Below are 20,948 nucleotides of genomic sequence, written 5' to 3'. Positions count from 1 at the left end.
AACTTGAAGCAAGATTAAGGATGGAAAGAACAGATAGATGGATCGCTATGGTGATAAAGTGAACATAGCAAAATGTCAGTTGTGGCATCTAGGAGGTAGAGATGAGTGGTAAAATACAGTTCTTTCAACCTGGCCACATGTTTGGAAGTTTGACAGTAAAATATTGGGGGGGAACAAAAAGAAGATAGATTGACAGTTTAGCTTTGAACAGAACAGGGGACACTTATTCCTTGTGGCTGCAGATGGCACAGTTCAAGATTAAAGCCTCAACTTCTTTGTGAAGTAGGAGCCTCTCTCTCCTGCTGGGACAGAGAGCCAGAGAAGAGGAGGAGAGGGGACTGAGCAGACCTGACAAAAAGGAGGAAGCCATGAGGCCCAGGTTCCCTTGACGTTGGAGGGCACAGAGTTGCTCTGGTGTGAGATTTTTCCCTAGTAGTTGTCAGGAGACAGGAGGTTAGTCGGGCATTGGAGGGAGGGTTTAAGAAAGTGATGAGGAGATGGGATGAATGGCTCCCCAACCGTTTGCCGGCCATCTGTTCTGGAACAAGTCCCAAGCTCTCTGGTTCTGTTGGGATTGTGTTTTCTACCTCACTGTATTTTTATTTGAATGAAATGAGATAAAAATAATGTTCACAAAACGGTGTCATTGTTAACCTTAAACGAAGGCAATTGTGTTGTTTGTCTTCCTCAGGTAAAAGAAGAACGTCCAGAGAAGATACCAGATCTAAAATTATTAGTGGAGAAGAAATTTTTGGCTTTACAGAATAAGAATTGTGACACAGACTTTCAAAATAATGCAAAATTTGTACAGTTTAAACAACAGCTGAAAGAACTGAAGAAGCAATGTAAGTCTGCATGCTTTGCTTTGGTTTGGCTTTTTGAATTTAAGGAACTGACCTGATACGCCGCCCCAGAAAACTGATTTTATAAAGTCTGCCTATCTGCTTGGCTTGATCCTCTTTGTAAATTGCTTTTTGTTGTTGTTGCAATTCTGTATTTTGTCTGACTTTTGGTTCAAATCAGCCTGTGCATTTCTGAAAGGCAACAGTTTCCACAAAGTGCTAAGAAAATTCCCCAGCAGCCAGACATGGTTACGCTGTATTGTCCCACTGCTGGGGAGAGGAATTGGGAAATTAAAACGGAACTGTCTTATTAAAATAGCAATGGTGTTTTTCAAATTTTAAACTGCTGTGCCACGCTTTACAATAACCAGTTTGATTCTGGTTTTGCTGCTTTGGAGTAGTAGCACCGTTTTCTCAGACTAGTTTTTTCTTTTCAGTTGTGGACCAGAATCTTCTTGATCCCTTCTGTCTTCGTAGTAGCATTAATGCCATGCGATCACGATTTGGATTCCAACATAATTTTGATTTAAAAACGAGATTGGGAAAAGAAGTGATTCATTATCCCAAAATTTTGTAGACGGTATTTGACAGAAATCTGTCTTTTCTGTACAGTGAAGTACATCCGTCCTTTTCTTTTCCTCTTTGTCCGCTTAATCCACTTAACAACTTTATGTAATTTGATCGTTTTTGCATTTGCATTGTTTGTCATTGCTTTCGGCTCATGACTCTTTTATTCCTTACAGAATCGGATAGGGAAGCAAATAACTTTTTTGTAAACTTTAATTTCCCATCACCTTCGTTTGCATACGGCTGGAGCACTGTGGTAGGGCATGTAAATTTACTTCATGTCCTTATTTGTACTGAGTGTAGGGATTCCTATTTTGAAATAAGCTTTCTTTTAAATATAAGCATTTTCTTTAAATTGATGCTGAGATCTCAAAAAATGACTGAGGAAGCAGCTTTACTTTTGTCTATCTTACAAGTAACTTAAGTTTCACAATTTGGAATGTTTTGCAATCCTGATGAGACTTTTGCTTTAATGTGGATTTAAACAGTAAGCATTTTCTCCACATTTTAGTCTATTTTTTTCTTCTTCAGCTACCAAAATCCTTCTAATATAAATTGCGTGGTTCCCCCAAATGGGTAATAATCCCCCAAACAGGTAATATAATGATTTGCTAGTGTCTTTCTGATCTTTCTGCTAGTGAATTTCAGTTTTTGGTGTTGGTCAAAGTAGCCACATGTATTTCATTTTTCTGCTTGGAGCCAATAATGACAAATTACCCGATCATAATCAAGATCAAAAATTCTTGATTTTTTAAAAAGGTATCTTATGATACATAGTGAAGGATAAATATCCAAAAATATAAATTTCTTCCTCCTTTGTTATTGTTTACAAAAGTATTATTCCCTAAGAGATAGCTGTAAAGATTTGTAGAATCGTACACTCACGGTGACGCACTTTCTAGTGAAGAGTGTGCAGTTCAGCAAAATGATACGTGTTGGAATCGTGGTTATTATTTCTTTAATTCTCTCTCAGATGGTCAGGGGATGGTGTAGGGGGTGGTTTCCCAAGGCCGGCAGTACTTCACATCATTTGGATAGACAGTTAAACTTTGAGACAAAGTAGACTTATACTGAAAGAAATGCTTCCTTATATCGGGTTCCCCTATATATGTAACACTGGAATTAAGACAACTTTCCCTTTTTGTTTCTCCTAAAATACTCTTTTCAGAAGTTTTTAAATCTCAAATGACAGAGCAAGCAAAATATTAATGCCCTCTTCAAGTGTTCTCTAAGATGTGCGCACACGACTTGCAAATGCGATTTTCAGTGCATTATTAGTGCTGGCAAAGTAGCACCGTGGGCGATGGATTCTGTTTCTTTAGATTTAATGCTGCTGTGAGGACGCTCATTAGCATCGGGAGCCCACAGTTTTTGCGGAGCCAAGTCGGAGGGACCAGGCTTTATACAGGAGCCAGTGAATATTTGTTTTGAGAGATGTTCTGAAGGGAAGAAATGATAATAATAATTTTTTTTCTTTTTTTATAAAGACTGGAAACTACAAGCCAGGGAGAGAGTCTTGCTTCAGGTTGCCTAGTTTGGCAAAGTAAAGGCTGAAACAGTTTTATTGGTCTGCACAGAGCTTTCCTTTCATGAAAATCACCACCACGCTCTCACCACCTTTATTTACACAAACCTAAATTGCGTGGGATTCAGTTTTGCCGAGTGGGGACCCAATCACAGGAACGCCAGGAAGCCCTTTGGGGACAAGTCAAGATGGAGATTGAAATCAGGGGGTCTGAGGAAGTGGCGTGCAAGCCACCTCCCCGCACCCCGCAGCCAGTAAGTTAACCCAGCTGTGGCTCGGCAGCTGGTTCTCAAACCGTCTGGTCTCAAGATCCCTTTACATTAAAAAAATCTACCGAGGGCCTCCGGAGAGCATTTGTTTATTACATGGGTGGTAGCTATTGACATTTATCACGTTAGAAATCAAAACTGAGACCTTCTTAAAAATATTAATCCGTTTTAAAAATCAGTGATAAGTCCCTAACGTGTTACTGTAAGGAGGATTATGAAATATAACCATGTATTTTCCAAACATGACGGAAAAATGAGTGAGAGGTGTGAAATTGTTTTCCATTTTTGCAAATCTCTTCAGTTTGTGACTTTAATAGGAGGCAGCTGGACCCTCGCATTTGCTTCCGCATTCAGTCCGCTGTGGTACGTTGTTTGGGTTGAAGCCTATAAAGAAAATCTGGCCTCACACATCGGTAGTCCGACTGCTGAAAGGATCGTGCAGACCACCCGAAGTTCTCATTTTGAGAACCACAAATTTGGGCCAGAGGTCAGCGAACTATAGCCTGTGAGTCAAGTCCAGCCTGCCTGTTTCTCTAGGTCCTGAAAGCCAAGAATGCTTGTTTTTTGCCAACATATTTAAGTTGCTGGGGGAGAATTTAAGAGAAGAATAATATTTTGTGACATGTGAAAATTACATAAAATTCAGGTTTTAGCATCCAAAATAAAGTGTTATTGGAATGTAGACACACTTACTCGTTTCCACATTGTGTGTGCTTTACACTATGATGGCAGAGTTGAGTAGTTACATCGGAGACCGTCTGGCAAACAGAGCTTTTAGTGTTTGCTACCTGGCACCTTACAGAAAAAGTTTACTGACCTGTGGTCTAAACCATAATCAGAAACAAGGACAGTTTTGGGGCGGGGGTGTTTGTTTTCTTTTTGTTTTGTTTTGTTTTAGCTTTAGATTTTTCCAATAAATACCACACATTTGTCTTAGGTGCGTTCAAAACACTTCGAGGGGGGCGCCTGGGTGGCGCAGTCGGTTAAGCGTCCGACTTCAGCCAGGTCACGATCTCGCGGTCCGTGAGTTCGAGCCCCCGCGTCAGGCTCTGGGCTGATGGCTCGGAGCCTGGAGCCTGTTTCCGATTCTGTGTCTCCCTCTCTCTCTGCCCCTCCCCCGTTCATGCTCTGTCTCTCTCTGTCCCAAAATAAATAAAAAACGTTGAAAAAAAAAAATTTAAAACACTTCGAGGGACTGCTGTATATAAGTGATTGCATTCGGTGCTCCGAGATAAATAAAAGGCAGAGAAGACAATATATGAAAACATGAAATAATGTGAGAACTATTAATAACAAATCAAAAGCAAAGAAAAATGCAAGAAACTACTGCTGTACAATATAGGAGAGAGTGACACTAGGAAAATGCAGCTTTTATTTGTATGGCTGATACAACACTGCCAGTCATTTGATAGGCACTACGTGGAGCTGTATGTTCAGAAAGATTCAGAGGCTGAGTTCAGGCCCAGGATTACGGTGGGAAAGCGTAGAGATAGTACAAAAATCTGGTATTTGCCGTCCCGAGAATGTAAACATAACAGGTACGCCATACTCATTTCAAGATACTATTACTCAAAAGGTAACATATTTACACTGCACACAGTAATTCTTTTATTAGTAGTTATTTATGTCTTAAGGATATTACAAGGCATCGGATACAACTTCTTTGGACAGTTTACAGACCCCTGGTCTAGCTGCAATCAGGGGCACCTGGGTGGCTCTGTCGGTTAAGTGTCCGACTCTTGATTTCAGCTCAGGTCATAATCTCATGATCTGTGTGATCGAGTCCCGTGTCAGCCTGTACACTATCAGTACAGAATTCTGTCTCCTTTCTCTCTGTCCCTCACCTGTCCCAACACTCTCAAGTGTCCCAACACTCTTTCTCTCTCTCTCTCTCTCCCAAAACAAACATTTAAACCACAGTCAGAAACAAGGGTAGGTTTTTGGTTTGGATTTTTTTTTTTTAAACTTCAGATTTTCCTATAAATATCATACCTGGGGACCCATTGTGTTGTATATTAGAGATACTATGTCTGTCCCAGCTTCCCAAGATTATTACCAAGATCTAATGCGATAATGGATCTTGGCAAACTGAAAGCTTGCTTTAGATTTCACTTATTATTGATATTGAGAAAGGGCCAGTAGAACATGGTGGAAAGAATATGAGCTTCGCAGCTAGAAGACCTGGGTTTGAGTCACTTGAAGCGTAGCTTGGCCTCCCTGCAGGTGCCACCCATTTTTCTTAGTTGTAATTCTTGGAGGCATATAAATCAAGATTGATCGGAGATCATTTTTACCTTTAGTAGTGGTGATGATAACTGAGTTAGGGAACAATTCCAAAGAAAAAAGATTCCATTTCCCTAAACGAGAATCATGTTGTTAATTAACCCAAGTTGTGAAACCCAGCAATATGACTTGGTTTAGGGAAGACGTGACTGTACTTTCTTGAGTAAAGTGATTTTCATTTATCTAAACAATATGTTCAGGCGATTTCTCTCTTCCTTGATGTTTTTACTTAAACTGTCTTCACTATTCCAACTCCTGGTTTCCTGCACTTTTGCATCAGGAGAACTTCGTTAGAATGTGCAGTACCCCTGTACGGACACTTCCTCAAGTCATCAAGCAATCTTCCTGCCATCCTTTATTCACTCACCAGCTATAGAATTAGCAGGCATGAGAATTTGTAGTGCAGCTCAGCCAGGCAGAACTTGAGGACATTAGACAATAATTTGATATTTAGAAACCTTTGAAATATAAGGTCTTCACTTTGTGATCAAAAGTAGAATGGACTGAATCTGTGGTCTTTAGTATTAAAAAATCTAATCTGAAATGTAATTTTATTGGTACATTGAAATGCTTAGAGGAAAGGCGAACATTTACTAATCTGAAGACCTTCACCAGAAATTTAGACGTATTTCTAAATTGTATATCCTACATAGAGGATGTAGGATATAAGGTGTGGAGATCATGGAATCCACGAGTGAACTTAGAAATTGTTTTAGTGATGGGGACATTTTATACTGTAATCTTGTAATTACATGGACTCACTAATCAACTCTGTACCCTCACTTTAACACACTTAATTTAGTTATCAAAGCTGATAGAATAGTGAGTGACCATTCATGTCACAGAAGGATTTACCTGGGCTGCCATGAATGGGGAGCTCCTCAGGAACATTAGAATACCTTCACTTCGCTATTCCTAGTGGGTTGCTTTCCTTTTCCTTCTATATCTTGTCAAAACCACAGTGCAGTTCCACAAGGGTGGGGACTTTGATGTTTTGCTTACTGCTTTAGTCCTTGAACTCCAGCCTGATGTCTGGGCACATGGTACCTACAGCACAGGTCCTTGACGGTCACAAGAATCTTCAGGAGAACCGTCAAATACTTGAGAGCTTATGCCCTATCTGAAGGAGACACCTGCCACGCATGCCTGTCTGTTGTTGCTGGGAATAATAGGTGAGGACCCACTGTAGTCAGATCCTGAGGTTATCTGGGGAAACCCAGAAATTCAACTGATGATTTTTCCATTACCAGTTGTTAAAACACTGTGCAAACAAAACTGTCGGTTTGTGACCATTGGTTTTACCTTCTCATACTACCATTTTTCAGTGCTCTGTTAGGCCCTTGACGAGCAACATCAGCTTTAATTTGGCCAATTAACAGTAGACTATGATTTCTTCAGAGAAGGGAGTGGTTTTGTTGTCAAGGCCAGGTTGTGCATTTCACATCATTTGGGAGTATATAGAAGCCTGGTGGGTTCTATTGAAAAGCAAATAGAGATTTTTGTGGATGGAGGGGCGGGATCTGGGAGCTCTTAAACAGGTGCAGGTGAACAGTGGGGTTAAAGAGAAGATTAGCAATTTCGAAAGCCGGGAGGCCATGTGTGAGTGTTGAAACCTGAAAGGAAAGAGACAAGAACAAAGGTGGTGCCAAGAGGCAAAATGTTTGGCTGTGCCTAGAAATATGTTGGGTGCTTTTCAACTGGGCAAAGTTTTGACCAGCCTGACTCAGTCCTGATAGTCTTCAACGCACAAATCTCTTTGTCATATGATAGAATATAACCACCTATCCAAACAGTGTGCATTGCTGGCCTGCCATTAACCAAGAGCCCAGGACCCTTCAAGGCAGGAATTGCTTAATCCTCCCTATATTCCTTTTGCTCCTCACATACTCAGAGTTTGGTTAATATTTATAAAACTGAATTATTCAACTAGAAAAAGAGGGCCAGACCCTAGTGAAGGCATTGTGATGATAACACACCTTTTCTCTTCAATAATACCTCATCAGTAAAGAAGCGAATAAGAAGACAGCTAGCGTTCAGAAGGTTGGGATCTAAAATGAGCAAAGGTTAGCAATTTATATTGTCTTGGAAAATCCTTTAAATTGCTCAAAAATTCAACATAAATGATTTTGTGTGCATATCCGTTTACCTACTGGTGCAAACGTATGGTGTATATGCTAATACACAGTTTTCAGTGTCAGGTAGCACCATGCTTAGGAATTAAGTATGGCTCAGTTTAAGTGTGACTGCTTAGAACATTTAAGCATTTAATGAAAACTTAAGTTGCTGGCTCTTCCTTAGACAGTTTTATCATCTCTGTGGCCCTCACTTGGTCTTCATGTTTTCCTTGATGATATTGATCAAGCCATTACCATTTACTTGCTGGATGACCATTAATTGGTGGGAAATGCTAAAAATCGTAAGTTTCACAACAGAGACTGACTTTTTCAGGCTGGATTACATCCCTGACTAAGGGTTTATGCTCATTGAGTGAGATTTCTGTCCTATGCAAATTTTTTATTCCTGTGTGTTTGCCTCTCTCCCTCTTCCTCTTCTCTGAGTCAGTGTCTGTCTGACTCCCTTCTGTGTCTCTCTTCCCTTCTGCTTTGTGTTTCCCACCCATGTAGTTTCTCTTTCCCGTACATCCTTACTTGCATCAGTGAAGCTAAGCGGTACCATTCCCATCTTCATGATGAAGCAGCTTCAGAGAGGGTAAGTGATATGCCCAGGGTTACAAAGCTAGTAAACAGTGGAACCGGAAGACAAGAGACACCAGGGATAAAAAGAGAGCATTAGGGCCAGGTGTAGCCGACCTCTTCCTCCTCCTGTTTCATAGAGTTGTTACTTTCCAGGAAGTTTTACATTAAGGCAGGATTTTCAGTACCAAAGAAATAACTGAGTAAGTGAGGAAAAAAGTTTCATTCAAATTAGATTGATTCTGTTGTGGTGTTTTAATCAGGGCACTAAGCTATTCAGGGAGCTCTTTGGCAGTGAGAAATGCCCTTTTTATGGAGCAGTAAAGACACCATCTGCTTTGCCTTCACCTTAGATTTGCCCTAGTCCTTTTGGAAAATAGGAATAGTCGAAGTGATAGCCACGCTTCATAAAGAACTTGATGTATATGATACTTCATGATTCCTTGTTGAGTTAATGCATAACTGGAAGCATTGTTTGAGTGCCTACCCGTGCATAGGGTATGGTACCTGCATACTTTGTCTACCTTACCATTTATTTCTCACAACTCTACAAGATAACTATACCCATTTTACAGATTAGAAATGTGCAAAGAGAAGTAATATAACTTCCCTCAGATCATAAATGCTGAAATTCAGACTCGGGTTTGGGTGACATCAAAACCCGTGTTCTTTTCCCTGCGTACCACACTAACTCTTTAAGACACGTGCCTATTTGGTTTTTCTCTCCCTTCAAGCGTTTCATTTATCTCTTGAAGATTTGATTTGTCGTAAGACTCTTGGGTAGTGAACAATTTGTTTGAATCTCCCAGGTCATAGATCTGCATTGCCGTACTCTGAGGACACTGGGGGAATCTGCCTCATCCAGCTGAGAGTGAGTCTCTTGCTTGGTCACGTCTACCAAGCAGAGGTCAGAGAGTGGGAATCATACCAGACATTCTACAGTAGTTTATTTATGTGTTTCATACTGTCTTCAAAGTATGCCCTAGAGAAACAGGTACTTGAAGTGGGGCTCACAGAAGGGAAGCAGTTGACTCAAGGTCACAAAATACGTTACGTAGTGAGATTCAGACCTGGGTCCTCCTTTTCCAGAATCTGTGGTTTTGGCAATACACTCAGGAAATAGTGCCTAAGGATACCGTTTCCGGTGTGAATAGTTGCTGTGTTACGGCAGAGAGGAATAGGGTATTTATTGTACTTACAAGTTTAGAACAAATTCCATGAAGTTTATTTCAAGCATCACGACAGTAACCCCGTGCCCGTACATCATCTCTCCTAGTCTTCACGACATCCACATGCGAGGGAGGAATGCACGAAAAACGCAGGCTCTGTTTTTAGCAGACTGAATCCTGGAGGTGACATATTTACGCAGTGTCTCACAGTCAGGAGGTCACAAGGCTAACAAATACATTCCTGAGGAAAAGGGAAGCTTTAGGATGAGACATGGCTATAATTAAAGTTATTAGGAGAGAAAGGTTCAGTTATCAAGGGTGAAATGAGTCAGCGGCAAGTTTAAACACAAACTGTGAGCCCTGGGTGTTTTTTCCTCCTGGTGGCTTCCTTTGAGAGTGTGGGATGCCGTCCATGCTCAGAAAGCAGCCTGAACCTAGAATGGGAAGGACCAAATCATGTGTCCTGGGGACGACGTACATCATACTTAAGAAAAGAGTTGTCTTGTCAAGTTATTATTTCCTGAGGTTGCACTCATTTCCATTTTTTGGTGGTTTAGACGTGTATAATGATACAATGGGCGGCCCTCTGTAGTCGAAGCCTCGCCCCATTTTTTAGCCCCTGGCAGTAACTGTTTTTGTTTCTTTTTCTTTTTTTTCTCTGTATGGTTCTAACTTCTCCAGAATGTTGCATACATGGAATCATACAATATGCAGCCATTTAAGTGGCTTCTTTCATTCAAATGCAGACTGCATTTGAGATTCAGCCACAGTGTTGTTAATATCCGTGGCTGGTTGCATTGTGTACTGTGACTGGTGCTCCACTGTATGCATGTATCATAGTTTATTTATCCAGTCACCAGCTGAAGGGCATTTCACTTGTTTCCAGCTTGGGGACGTTATAAATCAAGGTGTTACAGAACATTCGTGTACAGGTTTTTATGGGAATATCAGTTTTAATTTCTCCTGGATGAGTACCCAGGCATGGGGCTCTGGGCTGGTATGGGAAGTGCACGTTCAACTTCTGAGAACCTGACCGACTGCTTTCCAATATGGTGAACCCCCCTGTGTCCCCTTGAGCCGCGCAGGAGAGGTGTGTTTGCTGTGCATCCTCACCAGCACTGGGGTTGTTTGGGTTTTGTTTTTAATTTTAGCTATTCTAATAAGTATGTAGGGGTATCTCATCATGGATTTAATTTATGTTTTTCTAACGATCAGTGGTATTGAGCATGAAGTTCTTCTTTTAATATGTAAATTTTGTATATTTTTTTATGTCTTTCTGTTCACCTATCCCTTACATTTATTCTTTAATTCCAGAGACATTGTAGATGGTGTGCGCAGCAGTCAACCTCAGGGTGTGCTTCTCAGCCCTGCATCAAGGTCACCTGGAAATTTATTAAAAATGCACATTTTCAGGCACCACCCCAGACCTCATGAATCTGCATCTCTGGGGGTGGGGTTAATCTTAGCAAGCCCTCCAGGTCTCCTGTACACCAGAGTTTGAGAACCATTGGTTTATAGTAATGGCACTTACCTGTCACTGGGTATCATAGCAAATGTGAACGTTAAAAATAAAATCAGCCTGTCCGCACCCTCAGAGATTTAGATTTAGTTGGTATCTAATAGGGCTCTCCAGGCATTTCTTTTTAAGTTCTCCAGGTATCATGCTAATAATGTACAGACAGGGTTGAAAATAACTCATCTAGTAAAGGTTGGTTAATCAGGCACTCTAGAGGATTCAATATCTGACTTCTAATTCTAGATCTCACACAGTTTATTACCTACAGGGCAGGAGCCGTATGTGCACAGCATAGTTATAGGCACCTACCTACAGATTACTCGGGAATAACCTAACGACTTAGATGGCACCTGGTCTCCTGGATTTGAATATAAATTAACTTCATTCATTCTTCTATATCTGAAAGCCTCACTTTTGTATTCCATGTTAATACTTCTTCATTCATTCGGCAAGTGTTTGTTGAGTACGCTGGGAATAGGGCAGTGAACAAGAAATACAAGTCCTGGTGCTCATGGGGTTTACAGTCTAATCTTTGGCACCTTGCTGGCATCTCCTTGTATTCTTAGTAGTTCTGAAAGGTATCTATTCATGTGCATAATTGATAGCCTTAATAATGATCATTTTTGTGTATTTTAAGTACTGTCCTTACATTCGCTAAAGTTTATGTTAGGAAATCGTATTCTCTTGCTAACTCTTAAACTCATATATTTAGTCACCTAGATATGTTGAGAACAGTGTTAAGGGTAGAAACTATCCAACCCATGGAAAGATCTAGAATTTGGAACCTGAAAATAGAAATTCAGATTCTTGCTCAACCAAGTGATAGTTTGTGTTTTTTTAATCAGATCAATGGAATTTTACTTTTCTGTAAAGTATGAGTAATAATGCTTCCTAGCTCACAGAGCTGTGTGAGGATTAAATCATATTTAAAAATGAAAAGTGGAAGTGTTTTATAAACTGTAAAATACTCCCCATATTTTAGTTAACCTGATCTTTTTAAACTTGCTTAATGGCATTTTACTTCAATAATTTTTACTTTAAAGGATATACGTTTTATGTTATTAGCAATTGGCATAAATTCTGAAATGCAAGGAAGCAAGCTCAGTGTTTTAGTCACTTTGTTAAAGTGTTAAAAGACTAAATGAAAGATAAAATATTGTTAGACTAGTAGTTAAGTAATATTCTGTCATTGACAAGGGTGTGAACAAAAAACATGTTGAAAAGGTAACAAATCACTTTTCAGTACAATATTGGTTTTGGCAACCATCTCTTGATAGCGAAGCAGGGAGTGAAGCGTAAGGAACGACGCTATTCACGTAGCAAACCACCCTGTGTCTGGTGAAGTACATTCGTTATGAACAAATATAATCGAGCATATGTTATAGAGCTGCAAGTTTCCCTAACTGCTGCATTTCCTTTACTGTGTTAGGGATTCTTTTATGTATACACATGAGATTTAACTGGAGAAAATTGGCTCTGCTGTTTGAGCCAACCTATTTACTTAGCTTTTTTTTTTTTTAATAGATCACCCAGTGACTTATTTTAAATTCTGTTTTTTTAGTAAACAGTTACCTCCTATATGCAGAGCACTGTGGTAGGTTCGAGGAACATAGGGAAATAATTAATGTCTCGGGAGTGAGAGAAAAAGGAAACTGGTCACCTGTGATTGCAGGGCCTAGAGCTTGACATGCAGACTTTGGAGAAGAAACAAGAGAGTGAGCTAGAGGGTTGATGAAAAATGTTGAGTAGAGTTTTTCAGCATAAATGTGGTCTGTTTATTTATTTAGGTAAAATAATAAAGATCTGGGGCACCCGGGTGGCTCAGTTGATTAAGCGTCTGACTCTTGATTTCAGCTCAGGTCATGATCTTATCCTGAGGTCAAGCCCCACTTTGGGCTCATGCTGGGTGTGGAGCCTGCTTAAGATATTCTCTCTCTCTCTCTCTCTCTCCCCCCCCCCCTCCTGCTTCCTCTGCCCCTTCCCTGCCCACACTCCCTCTGTCTCTCTCTCAAAAAGAGATAATGATAATAAAGATCCCAGGGTCAGATGCATTAATCAGTTTTCTTTACTATGTAATTCTTAGTGTTTATCATGCAGTTTGATTAGAATGTCAGTTCAGTGAGAGCAGGTCCTTGTCTGCCTTGACTGGTACCATTTCTGGTGCCTAGAATAGCACCCAGCGTGGGACCAGCGCTTCATATATACTTGGGGCATTGAGTGAATGTTCTCCAGGGAACAAATATTCCACAGCAGACACTGTGACCCACACTGGTCCTGGGAATGGGAGGATGGGGCAAGGTGTGGTGTCCCTTTTCACCCAGATTGCTTTAGCACACCTGGCTGATGACCGCAGTCTGGGTCCAAAGTGTGGCTGCCAATTGGCAGGGGGTATTCCCAGACTTCCTGGCAACTCTTCTCACCCACTTTCACCACTGAGTGCTCACCGATGAGAAGTACTTTCTTTCTCTTCCCCCCCACCCCCGGGGTAGGAGGCTGGGGGACAGGGAAGTGGGGGCTATTCTTTGACTTCATTCTAGTTGCGTAAAGCAGGAAATTTCCAAGTTAGACTCTAGAGCTTTTAGTGCCTTCCCTGACCATCAGCCTTCACAGCCCTCTCTCCTGTTATGTGGTAGCGTTGACTTCCCTCCTCACACATTATTAAGTTAACGATGCTTTTTACATTTGTTGATGTGGAGCCAAGAAAATACAGTGGTAGTTTATTTAGGTATATATTTTTTCTGCTTCAGAGCACAGTGGTTTTATTTTACATTTACCTAAAGCAAAAGATTATTTCCACAAAGAGAGGAATAGGAATTATTCCTAGACAGATGTGCTGTCTAGTCCCCTTCCCGAAAGCCTCTACCAGTCTTCTCTCCATTTCTTCTCCCACTGCTACTGCTGCCCTCTTTCCAGTTTGACTCTCAGCCTCCTACGTCCTCCGTGCAGCAGACTTGCCTTCTGCCAGTTTCTGCCAGAGTGATGGATCATCCTAAGATAGGGTCATGGTTGTTTGCCACGTGGTCTTCTGGAGACTCCCCGAGCCTTCCAGAATAAAAAGACCCTTGTGGCACCAGGTTTCTGTTCACTCTCTCACCACTCTGCTCACCGCTTTGATCCAGACACTTGCCATCTCCAGAGGGTATTGTGTTCTCTTTTACCTGCGGACTTTCACGCTCACTGATCGCTTTGTGGAGGATACTGCTTTCTCTGCTCTCTCTCCCTCTCTCTCGCCCCGCCCCCCGTCTCTGTCTCTTGTCACTTGCTTAGGACAAATCCATCTTTCTACCTTAAATGCAGATATCACTGACTTGGGGGGCGGGGGGGTCTTCCCCAAGGTAGGATAAGTGCACATCTATAACATAGGATCTTGAAAGAAGTTTTAATCTGGACAATGATATTGGATATCAAAAATTAGGAGGATTCGAACATGCAGTTGTTTACAAGAAGAATTGGAAGCAGTTTATGGTGGCTTTGAAATATGCTCATTGTTTGAATAGTGTGCAGAGTGGAAGCCAATACTAAAAGACCCGATTTATTATTTGATACTTGAAGAGGTATTAAAACAATCCTTTAGAATAAAATATTCTAGGCACCTGGGTCACTCAGTCGGTTAAGCATCCGACTTCAGCTCAGTTCATGATCTCGTGGTCTGTGAATTCGAGCCCCGCGTCTGGCTCTGTGCTGACAGCTCAGAGCCTGGAGCCTGCTTCAGATTCTGTGTCTCCCTCTCTCTCTGCTCCTCCCCGCCTGTGCTCTGTCTCTCTCTGAAGAATAATAAACATTAAAAAAAATTTTTTAAATAAAATATTGGGTTTTCAAAAATTTTTTTTAATGTTTATTCATTTTTGAGAGAGAGACAGAGCGTGAGCAGGGGAGGGGCAGAGAGAGAGGGAGACACAGAATCTGAAGCAGGCTCCAGGGTCTGAGCTGTCAGCAGAGATCCCGACGCGGGGCTGAAACCCACAGACCGTGAGATCATGACCTGAGCCGAAATCAGATGCTTAAACGACTGAGCCACCCAGGCGCCCCTAAATAAAATACTCTCTATGCATCGCTTTGGGTGATAGTACATGCCAGCACAGACATACTTGACTGAAATACATTAACTTTCTCATCGTGGCTGACTCAGTTGACTTGACTAGCAAGTCCTGCCATAGCCCCACCTCTGAAAATAGAAAGTGTATTATTATGTTTTCAGAATTCCAAGCTTTAAGAAGCAGTTAACTATTCTTTGGCTTTGCTCTGAGGGCCAATGGCCTACGGCTGAATTCTGATAATTGCATAGGCTGGAGGTCAGAGTTGGAGAAGAGGAGGTCCTCAAGGAGCAGAAGGTTGAGAGGAGCGTTTTAGAATTCTAGGTTATACATGCCAACATTGTAGTTAATAAAACACACCAACTACATCTGAGGATCAGGCTAAGCTTTGATAACAGAATGGTAATTTAAGACAACTCTGTCAACTGAATATTAAAGGCACAGAATGTGTGTCAAGATTTTATAATGTTTTGCTGGTAATTCTTCTTTTGGGACTCGATTCTAATAAAATAATCCAAAATGTAAATGCATTTCATATGCAAAGATATTTCTCAGTGATATTTGGAAGCAATTGAGATTTGTGAAATCATTAATCAAAAAAATTAAATGTTTAGAAAATGTTTCATCATGTTAAATTTTAGAGGAATAGAGATACTGTATATGTAGTCTGATCACCATTACCAGGCAAGGAAATACTGTAAGCCATGAAATGAAGTAGAAAGAGGCACAGGGCATGAAGACCAGCAGGTAATCCAGTTAGACTGTAAGTACATGGGAGATAAGATTACCAGGGTAACTGGGCTCATTTATAAAGTTATTTGTTGCCTTGAATAAGACAGTTTAATTAATAAGTCATGGGGAGTGTTAAGTTTTTCATTAGGTGAGCCATGTGATTAGATTCTGACTTTAAGAAGGTAGATCTCGTCGTGGTATATAGGATAAATTGGGAAAGGGAAGAGGTCTTGTTATAATGATCCAGTCAAGTGCTAACCATATGCTGAATTACTGCAGGGGAATAGGGAAAGAGAATTAATGCAAGAGGTGTTGCAGAGGTAAGATCTGGAGGACTTGTCAACTTATTTAAAATAATAACAAGCACGGGGGAATCAGGAGTTGAAGGTGGCTTTAAGGATTTTAGTTTGAGTAACTGGGGAAAAGGTGATACCATTAAAAGTAGCAAGATGTCTCATGAGTTGCTGGTCTTTTGGTGGGAGAATGATTTTGTCGAGTATCCTGTGTTTAAGGTGCTGGGTTTTGGCATAGATTTTTGACAAATGGCTAGAAATTAGGAAATTTTTGATGTCCAACCATGGCCAGAGAGAGGGAGAGAAAGGCTGTCCACATACTCCCAGGTGATAGTTGGAGGGCGGAGTAGATGAGCCGCACAAGGAGAAGAGTCCAAGAGCAAGGAGAGGAAGAAAAGGAGGAGTCAGCAAGGAACCTTCAGGTGGCTAGAAGGAGGACCGAGGGGCAATGGGCCAAAAGCATTAAAGGGAGAAAGAGTTTGTCTTCCTGACATCATTTGCTTCTTTTAGTTGAATTTCCAGTTACCAAGGATGCACAAACTTCTCAGTCCAGAATGGAAAATTGTTCATATTTTTCATGTCTCAAAATTCATAAACTAAATTTTATAATCTAATGAGATTGGGGGTGTGGAATTGGCCATTGTCTATTTTCTGTGTTTCTACTTTCTGTTGGAAGTATTAACAAATACTTTTGGCCTTTCCAGATACGGGTGTTTAAAGCAATGAAGAGTGGAGCTCACACCTGACTTCCACTATTCAGTTTTGTAAACAAGAAATGCACTGTGTAGTTTTAAATAATTCTCACAGTGGGTAGGGGGATGGAAATGAGGTGTAATAATTTATAATAGAGAACAGGTTTTAAAAAGTCCATCAAAAAGCTGGTAATAGCAGTTACTTTTTATTTAGAAGTTGTGCTGTAATCACAACTAGAATATTTTATTTAACAATTAGAATTTTAAGAATATTTAAAAATAAACATGACACATCTAGGAATGGTTTGCATTGGCTGTAAAGCTGAAGCTGCTATGGGATAGAAATTAATATTGTGGAACACACCGCCCCAAAACTTAGTGCCTTAAAATAACCATTTATTTGGCTTGTGATTCTGTGGATTGGACATTTGGGCTGGATTTAGCTGGGTGGTTCTTCTGCTGGTCCATCTAGGCTCACTGCCACGTCTGCAGTCAGCTGCCTGAGTGTCTCGGAGCTTCTTGGTCTCGGGCACCCTCAGGTAGGACGGTTTTCCCTGCTCTCTGTGGTCTCATCCTCCAGCACGCTAGTTCAGGTTCACATAGAGGCAGAAAGGAGAGAGGAGCCTCAAGGCAAAAGCAGAAAGTCTCTGGAGGCCCCAGCTTGGAAATTGCACAGCGTAACCTTTGCCAGACATTTGGTCAAAGCAATCTCAAGGTGGCCCAGATTGATGGGGTGGGGGAACAGACTCTCCTCTCCATGGGAGGAGACAGAAGTACTGTGGCCAGATTTTCAGCCTACCACACCAGTTCATATTTGTTCATTTCGAATACTCAAATACCAGATTTTAACTACTGGAACAGTGTGTGTGTGTGTGTGTGTGTGTGTGTGTGTGTGTGTGTGTGTGTGTGTTACTAACCGTCTCTTCTCAATATGCAGCTCTCAGAAGCGAAGGGTATTTGAAGTAACCTCACTTTTGTGAGTCATCCGTTTGATCAGGGACATGTTTATTCAGATACCAAAGCAACTGAAGAGATAATTTAACATAAGTAAAACTAGACTACAACTGGTTTACTTGCACAGTATTTATTGAATAGCTTTGAGTGCCTCCTTGGTGCCTGGCACTGGGATAGGTATTTATAAACACAGAAAAAAGAAACATGGCATAATCTTTCAACAAATTTGTACTCTTATAGGATGAGCAAAATGTATGCCCGTTCAATCCCAGAAGCATGTATTATTAATGTGTCAAGGACTGGGCTTTAATCAAAGATCGTACACAGATGGACATGGCTTAGTCTTTTTAGTGGAGCAGAGGAACAGATACTTAAAACCACTGTAATTCAAAGCGAAGTAATAAGTTCCATGAGAGAAATATGAACTGAGCGCTATTGAGTTAGGAAAAGAATAGGAGGCACGTGACCAACTGCCAGGATGTGTGATTCATATAATTAACACCTGAGTAGGAGAGTGCTTTGAAACCACAGGTGATGGCTTCATAGAGAAAATGAGTTTTGAACGAGACTTTGAAGAAGAGGGAGAATTTGAATAAGTGGAGAGGCGAAAATCCTACTCAATTTAGGACTGAGTTGTGTTTTCCCAAGAAGATAATTATTTAATTAAAGAGAGAGCCTTTTAAAGTGGCAAATATTAAAGAGCATGAGATAATACAGTAGGAAGACTATAGAAAACATTATGCTGGGAAGATGGCTGGCAAATTTTTTTCCCTTTGATGGTGCCAGGGCTTAATCTTGTTATCAGATATTTGTGTCGTTTGGTTGGAAAATTGAGTCGGGAATACTTATTTTACTTCATAAGGGCACTGAACATTTTCATTTTCATTGAACAGCGCTCTGTAGTCATATTGGTTTAAAAACTAGAAACAAGTATTGTGTGTTCTTGTTGATAAGGAAATCCAAAATTAACCAAAGTAAGGATACCCCCATTAAGTAATGTTGGCTGGTACTTTCTGCACGTGTGTCCAGATAGACATAAGAGCTGAGCTGGTAGAAAGAAATTGAGGAGATTCCTTTCCTAACTTTGACAGGTAAATTTGCTTTTCAGTCTTTCTGTTCTCTTTTGTCCTGTTTAAACAATTTAAACTATTTTGAGAAGGAGAAGGATTGATTATAATCCATTTTACTTACTGCCAACTGAATAGTACAATACTTAGATATACACCGGTTGCCAAAGTGCTAAACTTACCTGTGTAATTAATAATAGAATATAAGAATCGTAATTTTTATTTTGGTAAATCAAAGGCAGTGTTTCACTGTTTAAGTGGCCTTTACAGGACACAAACATCATTAGCTAGTCTATCACTGCTTTTCCTTTGAAAGTCAGGTCTTTCTCTCTGGAATCCTTCCTCTCTTAAGTTTTGCATTTTCCTCAGATAGAGAGCTCATTGAGGACAAGAACTGGGCCTTACTAAGTTTTATGTCCTCAGTATCTTGCAGAATTCCTGGCTCCTAATAGACATTCAGTAAGTGGCTGGATTATATTGTACATTCATACACATGCCCCATTAAAAGGAAAGTACTAGAAGACAAGTGTGGGGAAGGGAGTAGCTTTTCAGTGTCTGTGTAATGTTCATCTCTCTTTCTGAGCCACTTTGCAGACAAAAACTGGCTTCTTATTGCTTTCTCCCTCTGCAGTCTGGCCTCTGGGGCAAGTCGCAGCCTTCCCTGGCCACCTCCATCTCCCCCCTCCTCGGGGCACATCTCACTCAGAGTGCCTTCTGTGGGAAACCTTTGCTACCCACTTCTGCTCAAGATAGCCTGCTCCTTTCTGTAGCACTTCTTCTATATAAATATGCACACACAGAGGCACCTGGGTGGCTCAGTCAGTTAAGCGTCCAACTTCGACTCAGGTCATGATCTCATGGTTTGTGAGTTCAAGCCCCGTATCGGACTCTGTGCTGACAGCTCAGAGCCTGGAGCCTGCTTCAGATTCTGTGTCTCCCCTTCTCTCTCTGCCCCTCCCCTGCTCTTGCTGTCTCTCAGAAATAAGTAAACATTAAAAAAAAATTAAAGGGGCGCCTGGGTGCCTCAGTCAGTTGAGCATCCGAGTTCGGCTCAGGTCATGATCTCGCAGTTGACAAGTTCGAGCCCCGCGTCGGGCTCTGTGCTGACAGCTCAGAGCCTGGAGCCTGCTTCCGATTCTATGTACTCCCTCTCTTTCTCTGCCTCTCCCCTGCTCATGCTCTCTCTCTCTCTGTCTCAAAAATAAAGGTAAACATTAAAACAAATTTTTTTAATTAAATACACACATATATTCCCTGCCCTTCTTTAAAGTTTTATCTTTTTGATTGGGTAATATATGCATATAGTATAAAATTTACTAAGTACACAAGACTATGTGATGAAAAGTAGGGTCTTTGCCTCCCTGGAGGCAGGTACTGTTGCCTGTTCCTTTTGTATCCCTGTAGAAATATCTCTGTGTCTGTGTATGTCTCTCGATGGTATCATGTTAGCCATACTGTTCTCCTTGGCTTTTATCACTTAAATATTTTGGATCTCTTTTCATATCAGTACAAATAGGGCTTCTTTATTCTTCTTAATGGCTACACGGTAGCTCGTAATTTTTAACCAGTTCCCTGATGATGAGGATAATTGACAATTACCCACATTGCTGCAATAGTCTTACACTCCACAGACAAAATTCCACACAAGTAGGTCTATATCTGTAAGAAAAATGCTGGTGAAGTTGCTGGGTCAAAGCATATGTGAATTTTTTGATTGTCCTGTGGAGGACAAATTGCCCTCCATGAAAATTATATTGGTTTAAATTTCTATCAACAATGTGTGGGAGAGCCCGTCTACTACATACTGGCCACTTCAAGTTTGATTACACCTTTTGGGCCTTTGCCACTTATGTGTCCCAGATAAACTGTTCTTATTCTGTTTCTAATGTTTGTTATCCTTTCGAACATTTCTGTGTATTTCCCTTGCACTATCAGTGCTTTGCTGATCATCTGATCAGATCATCTGATATTTGCATTGACTCTGTATTTCTTAACTTTCAGGAGAATTCTTGTTTCTGACGTTCTTTCCCATGCGCATGTACCTGTCACTTCCAGGTTTGGGTGTGACAAATAGAGTCATGCTGTTCTGCATCTTTGTGTTGTTTCCCCTCAGTTACACCCAGTGCTCTGGGAGTGTTTATAGATTGATGATCCTAAGTGGGCAGAATGTATCCATGTCACTTTGGAGAAGAGAGGGTTATGGCTTTCTAAATATTTTACACTAGTTCCTGCCTTTGTGTTGAATATTTTAAGTAACATTATTAGCATCTGTTACTCTATATATCAATCATTTTCAGGGCTCAAACCCAGCC

General features: G+C 40.8%; 1 protein-coding gene across 2 annotated transcripts in view; it reads left to right on the top strand.

The window, feature by feature from the left end:
- The window catches only part of NSMCE2 (NSE2 (MMS21) homolog, SMC5-SMC6 complex SUMO ligase), a 214,381-nt gene that overhangs the window by 64,327 nt on the left and 129,106 nt on the right, over positions 1-20,948 (top strand). For both annotated transcript variants that reach the window (XM_030303518.2, XM_032591905.1), the window contains one exon: positions 692-845. In XM_030303518.2, coding sequence (XP_030159378.1) covers positions 692-845 — 154 coding nt within the window. The remainder of the gene's footprint in view (positions 1-691; positions 846-20,948) is intronic.

This window comes from Lynx canadensis, chromosome F2, assembly GCF_007474595.2.
Source record: "Lynx canadensis isolate LIC74 chromosome F2, mLynCan4.pri.v2, whole genome shotgun sequence".
NCBI lineage: Eukaryota > Metazoa > Chordata > Mammalia > Carnivora > Felidae > Lynx > Lynx canadensis.
The sequence above is the reverse complement of the archived record's forward strand: the minus strand, read 5'-3'. Positions and strand labels throughout refer to the sequence as shown.